Below are 6,517 nucleotides of genomic sequence, written 5' to 3'. Positions count from 1 at the left end.
TGGTTTCTTTCTTCTCTCATAGTGATCCAGCAGACACTCACATAAAGGCGAAACACCAACAGTCAATCAGATGTCAAGATCCCAATAAACCGGCCAATCAGAAATAAGGATCTCAGCATACCAGTCCATACCAGGATCCACTTGCTACAAGACACTAATTCTGTCCATGTCTGATACCGATGTGTGTGTGGTTGGAAAGGAGACGACGCTTGGCCCAGTCCCCTTTGGCAGCATAGTCTCTAGCAATGTTTGATGGAGAGAAAGAGAGAATGAAAGACGAGTAGAGGGGTAGACGGAGTGTTCCATCCTTTGTAAGAGGGGATGCCAGGCTGCTGCTTGAGATGAGTAACACACACACACAACACACACACACACAACACACACACACACACACACACACACACACACACACACACACACACACACACACACACCACACACACACACACACACACACACACACACACACACACACACACACACACACACACAGCCCAGGGCCCTGACCTATAGTTATATTGCCCCCAGGCTTCACCTAAAGGAATTAGGCTGCTATGAGTTTCTATTGGCAGTTTTGGTGCCAGAGCGTCTGGAAGATGCTTTGGGGGTTGTGCACCCCACCTTGAAAATAATGATGAGGTCACTTAGTTTGTTTTATCTCATTGTTGAATTAGACTGTGAAAAGAGAGAGAGATACAGATGTAAGATCTTAATCTGAACCAGTTTGCTACAGCAGGAAAATAATCCTGCAGCAATAGGAAATGTGAATTATTATGTGGATTATAATTAATGACATTTTGTAGAGGTTGATACATTTTTCGTGAGGGAAAAATCAAGTCAAAATTCAAAGTGGAAATCACAAACTTCAGAAGCCTTTTTAAACCTCAAATACACTACAAGTTTAAAATGCCCTGCACTGAAGGAATGTTCTCTGCAACAGGGTGATCCTACATCTGTAGAGTGGGCTCAATGATAACCTGTGATTTGAAATTCTATTAATATCCTTTAGTCTTTTCAGGTATGAGGTTACCTGTTTCCAACCCATCTCTCCCCCCTCCCCTCCTTTCTCTGTCTGATAGGAAGAAGACTCTCTGGACAAAGTTCCAGGATGAGGATGTTCTGCTCTGAAGCAGCCGCGGACCAAACCTGCTCTCCCTGAGAAACCTAAAGTCCTGCCTCCTCCTCACAGCCCTACAAACTGCCTTCCTTCCCTCAGCTCCACATCACACACACCCTCCAACTCACACGAGGGTGTGGTGTAGCTTGAACCTCCCTCCTCTCCTCCCTCCAGGGGCCGGTGGCATCGCATCCAGAGTCATCGTCAAGGAGGAGAAGGAGAAGAAGGTGAAGGGCAAAGACAAGATGAGGGGAAGGTGAAATTACTAGGTAAAAAGAAGGCAGGGGCGAAGGCTGATAAGAGAACGTGCGTGCACACACACATGGGGTTGGTTGGTCAGCGTTGGTAGGTCAGTCCAGTGTTCAGTCTCTTTATTTCCTCCCTTTGTTGATCTGGGCATAGAGAGGATCCTTCCCTGCAGACAGAGAGAGACACAGTTAGCATGTTCGTATTTGCATGACCCACTGGGACTGAACACAGGTCAGCTACTCCCTAGACTCACAGACCTTTCTCCAGCTGCAACACATGCAGTTCCTGTTGTCACACCAGATGGCAGTAGCCCCTGCTGCAGACAGAGATATAGCCATAGTGCAGAGGCTGAGGGTATTGTTGCATAGAGGTGTGTGTAGCCCATCCCAAATGGACCCCTAAACCTACACCCTATGCACTTGTGAAGATCTGAGAGGATTTATTGGTTTAAGCAATATGGTGAAACTTCCACCTAGCTTATTAGAGGGCAAGTTGAAGCTACTACACCTGTCAAATCCTCTCCACAAGTACGTAGGGCGTAGGGTTTAGGGGTCCATTTGGGATTGGGCCCTCGTTTGTGTGTGTTCTCTCTCTCTCCCACCCACCTCAGCCTGTCAGATCCTAACTTTGAACAATGGATCTATCACTGTCGGAGTGTGTGTGTGCACGTGCATGTGTGTGTCTGACACACTGCTGTCTGCCTTCCTCCTACAGCAGTGTGTGAGTATCTGTGGAAACATATCACAGCAGGTTTGATGGAGATGTCCACAGACTACAACAGTCAGAACAGGCCTGTGTTATTATCATACACATTATACACTGCAGTCAGCCTGTCAGCAGGGAGTTACATAGGTTCACTCTGACACGTGATTGGCTGACTGGTCCTGCACTTCCATATCTGACTCTTAAGTGGAATGACCATATTTGAGAATTCTATTGTATGCAGATGGAACCTTTGAGTGTGTGAGTCAAATACATGTACATTTGCGTGTATGTCAGTATGTGGCCGAGTGATTAGACCACAAACATACCTCTGGCCTCTCTCCTTCTACTCCCCCCCTCTGGCTCCTCAGTGATTGGTTTAGGGTTCTTCCTAAATATAAACTAATGCTAATTCATATCACCCAGTTATTAGTGGTGGCAGCCCAGTATTACTGACAAAACCACTGACATGACATATTTCCCTGTGTGTGGGCCTGACTGACACCACCTATCATTACACCCCACTATAAGAAGTGTGTCAGCTTTTAATCTACTGACTACAATATGGACTACTGCCAACCACAAGTCTGTGTGTGTGTGTGTTTGATAAAGGGAAGCCACTGCCATAGGAGAAAAGTTCTCTACAATACAACACTGACTATCTCCAACCCTGAACTGCAGTCCAGAACATATACATTTGACATCATATTACATTTGACATCACATAACATCATGTACATACAGTATATACACTGAGTGTACAAAACATTAAGGACACCTTCCTAATATTGAGTTCCAACCCCCTTTGCGCTCATAACAGCCTCAATTCGTTGGTGCATGGACTCCACAAGGTGTCGAAAGAGTTCCACAGGGATGCTGGGTGGTGGACCATTCTTGATACACGGCAAGAAACCTTTGAGTGTGAAAAACCCAGCAGCATTGCAGTTCTTGACACAAACCGGTGCGCCTGGCACCTACTACCATACCCCATTCAAAGGCACTTAAAGGCACTTGCCTTCTGAATGGCACACATACACAATCCATGTTCTCAATTGTTCTCAAGGCTTAAAAATCCTTCTTTAACCCGTCTCTCTCCCCTTTCATCTACACTGATTGAAGTGGATTTAACAAGTGACATCATAAGGGATCATAGCGTTCACCTGGATTCACCTGGTCAGTCTATGTCATGGAAAGAGCAGGTGTCCTTATTGTTTTTTACACTCAGTGTACATTGAACATCAAGATGTAGAAAATGCATCGAGACAAACAAAATGACATCATGGCAGCGTGCCATGCATGATGAGTTTAAACACACACACATCCTTTATTGAGATACTCACACACCTCTGGTGGCTACAGGGAGAGAACACAGACACAACAAGACACAACACACACAACAAGCACACACACAGACGCAGAAGCACACACATGCGCAGTTGGATAATCACACAACCCAACCACAGGCAGTCAGACACACCATGCTATCATCAGAGGATGCAGCAGACAGGATAAGTGAGAGGACAAGAAAAAGGAAGGTGGAGAGAAAGAGAGAGCCAGAATAGAGAGGGTGAACAGAAGATCAGTAAGGTAAGGTGTGTGTGGAGAAGGCAGGCTTACAGAAAGCAAAGGAAGGAGGGAGGAGAAGGAGGAGAGGAGGTTGGATAGATACCTACCCAGCACCCAGCCAGCGTCTATCTAGCTGTTGGCAGGTGGACTGATTTGGGCTGGACTAGAACTGCTGTCTCACTGGGACAAGGAGACCAGACCCACACGCCTGGAGAGGAGAGGAGAGGAGAGGAGAGGAGAGGAGAGGAGAGAGAGGAGAGGAGAGGAGAGGAGAGGAAGAGGAAGGAAGGAAGGAAGGAAGGAAGGAAGAAGGAAGGAGGAAGGAAGGAAGGAAGGAAGGAAGGAAGGAAGGAAGGAAGGAAGGAAGGAAGGAAGGAAGGAAGGAAGGAAGGAAGGAGAGAAAGAGAAAGAGGAGAAGAGAAGGAAGGAGATGAGAGGAAGGAGAAGAGAAGAGAAGGAAGGAGAAGAGAGAAGAAGGAGAAGAGAAGGAAGGAGAAGAGAGGAAGAAAGAAGAGCAAGAAAGTAAGGGAATATAGAAAAAGATAAATAGTTGTAGTTGAAAGCAGGATATGAAAAGAGGAGATTATAGGCAGGGACAGAGCAGCAATGTACTAAAGGAGAGAAAGGACACACGCACACACTGAGGACTTATAAAAACTTTTTTAGAGTGCACTCTATTGATCCCTGAAACGCTCTTTACACCTCCCTCACCACAGAGAGAGGTGGGAGGATGTTTCTCTCTCTTGCTCTCCTTCTCTCTATACAGGCCTGTTTTCATTAGGTTGCGTAAAGCGTAATGTTGACTGTTGCTGTCGAGAGCACTCAACTGACTCTCTAATGCTGAGAATGCCCTACTTTCTCTCTCTCTCTGGCTCTCTCTCTTTTTCTTTCCCTTTCACTAATTCAGGTTTGTTTCCATAACAACAGGAATATGAGTTCCACTGGCTCAGCTGAGTCACACTTCTTTCAGAGAGAGAGAGAGAGGGTGGGGGGCAGGGGGAGAGAGAAGATAGAGTACTTGGGAATTGACTGACTGGCATACAGAATCAATGGTGAAAGCTCGTTTCCAATTCCTTTTTTTTTACCATTGTCGGGTTTTGTGACCCCGTGCTTTCCCATTCCGCTCTCTCTATGTATCTGTCTCACTGCACTGTTTCTGTACCTATCATTCTGTCTCTCCCTCCCTCTCTTTCTCTCTCATTCACTTCTCTCACTGTCATTCTCTCTTTCACTCTGTCTCACACTTTCTCATTCTCTCTCGCTTTCTCTCCTTCTCTCCGCTCTTGAATCCAGGTATATAATAAATATGAATTGCCCTAGAAAAGACCCTAGTTCATCAGCTGAATAATAACAGGGTGCTATAGAGCAAGTGATGTATGGAGCTACCTGCTAACATTAACAACAGCTTAATGATCTATCTGACACCTCCAGCAGCTCATTTAACACTTTACTGTCTCCCACACACACACACACACACACACACACACACACACACACACACACACACACACACACACACACACACAACACACACACACCACACACACACACACACACACACACACACACACACAACATACACACACACGGCCAGCCACGAGAAGTAGCCAATCACAGAGAGTGATTACCTAGTCCATAGTGCTGATTCACAGCCTATTCATCAACAGATCTCATTTCACACCCACACTCACACACACACACACACAAGTACTCACAGCGTCCTCCTCTCCACTTCGACTGGGGCTGCCCTCGACCTCACCGAACGAGTCATCTGTGGAGGGGTCGGTGGCGTCTGTGGGGGGGTCACTGATGTGGTCAATGTGGTCACTAACGTGAGACGCCGCCGATTTAGATGGAGAACTCTGTCTGGGGGCCGGTGTCGGAGCTGGGGGAGGAGAGGGGGGAGGGGTGGAGAGAGAGAGATGGAAGTACAGAGATTCAGCATTCTTCTTGAGTTGAAATCAGATAAAATACCTCCCCAGCAACTGTCTCTCTGTAGCTTTATTGATGATGATGACAAATTACAATGAATTAAATGAGATACAGAAAATCAAAAAGACAGGGAGTTGAGGCAAAAATGGAGGTAGAGCGGTATGAGGGGTGAAGGGAGGAGAGAACTTCCAAACAGAGAGTAATTTCACTATTAACACAAATCAAATAGCCATGAGTGTATACATACGTGAGTTAGTGGAGGGAGTGGTGGAGGTGACAGGAGTGAGGTTGAGCTGAGAGATGTCAAAGTCCTCACAGTCGTCTGTATCGGTGGCAGTCCCCACATGGCTGAAATAGGAGCTGAAGGCCTCCGAGGTCCCAGCTAGACAGGGGTGCTGGTCCCCCATCTTAGCAGGCATGGCAGGGGGCTTCACTAGCTGGAAGTCCTTAAACATCTCCTACAGAGAGAGCAGAAGATGTTAAAGACACACTGTAACATTTTGGCCAATAAAAAGCGACAGTATTGTATAGAGTTTTTGTGTCTTGGCCAGGCCATTACTATCAATGTGGATTGGTTCTCCATTGACTTGCTTGGTAAATAGAATATAGAAATAAAATCAATAGAATACATTCTCCTACCTTGCTCATCTTCTGCCGCTGCCTCTCTGCATGCTGTGGACTTGAGGCTGATGAGGGGGTTGGGTTAGAGGCAGCACTGGCAGATGATAGGCTATCACAGGGTTGATTGACAGGGAGGAACATGGCAGGCATGGCAGGCAGAGATCCTGGCTGGGCTGGGAGGTAGGCTGTAGCAGGGAACCCTAGATGTAGGACAATACACTTTACTCTGTGTGTGTGTGTGTGTGTGGTGTTTGTGTGTGTGTGTGTGTGTGTGTGTGTGTGTGTGTGTGTGTGTGGTTGTGTGTGTGTGTGTGTGTGTGTGTGTGTGTG

General features: G+C 46.6%; 1 protein-coding gene across 1 annotated transcript in view; it reads right to left on the bottom strand.

The window, feature by feature from the left end:
* LOC111975973 (disabled homolog 1-like) overlaps positions 1–6,517 on the bottom strand; it is a 47,783-nt gene that overhangs the window by 1,281 nt on the left and 39,985 nt on the right. The window contains exons 9-11 of the mRNA XM_070447618.1: positions 6,206–6,387; positions 5,814–6,024; positions 5,350–5,519 (exon numbers count right to left, since the gene is read on the bottom strand). Of these exons, the coding sequence (XP_070303719.1) occupies positions 5,350–5,519; positions 5,814–6,024; positions 6,206–6,387 (563 nt within the window). The remainder of the gene's footprint in view (positions 1–5,349; positions 5,520–5,813; positions 6,025–6,205; positions 6,388–6,517) is intronic.

This window comes from Salvelinus sp. IW2-2015, linkage group LG16 (assembly GCF_002910315.2).
Source record: "Salvelinus sp. IW2-2015 linkage group LG16, ASM291031v2, whole genome shotgun sequence".
Classification (NCBI taxonomy): domain Eukaryota; kingdom Metazoa; phylum Chordata; class Actinopteri; order Salmoniformes; family Salmonidae; genus Salvelinus; species Salvelinus sp. IW2-2015.
The sequence above is the reverse complement of the archived record's forward strand: the minus strand, read 5'-3'. Positions and strand labels throughout refer to the sequence as shown.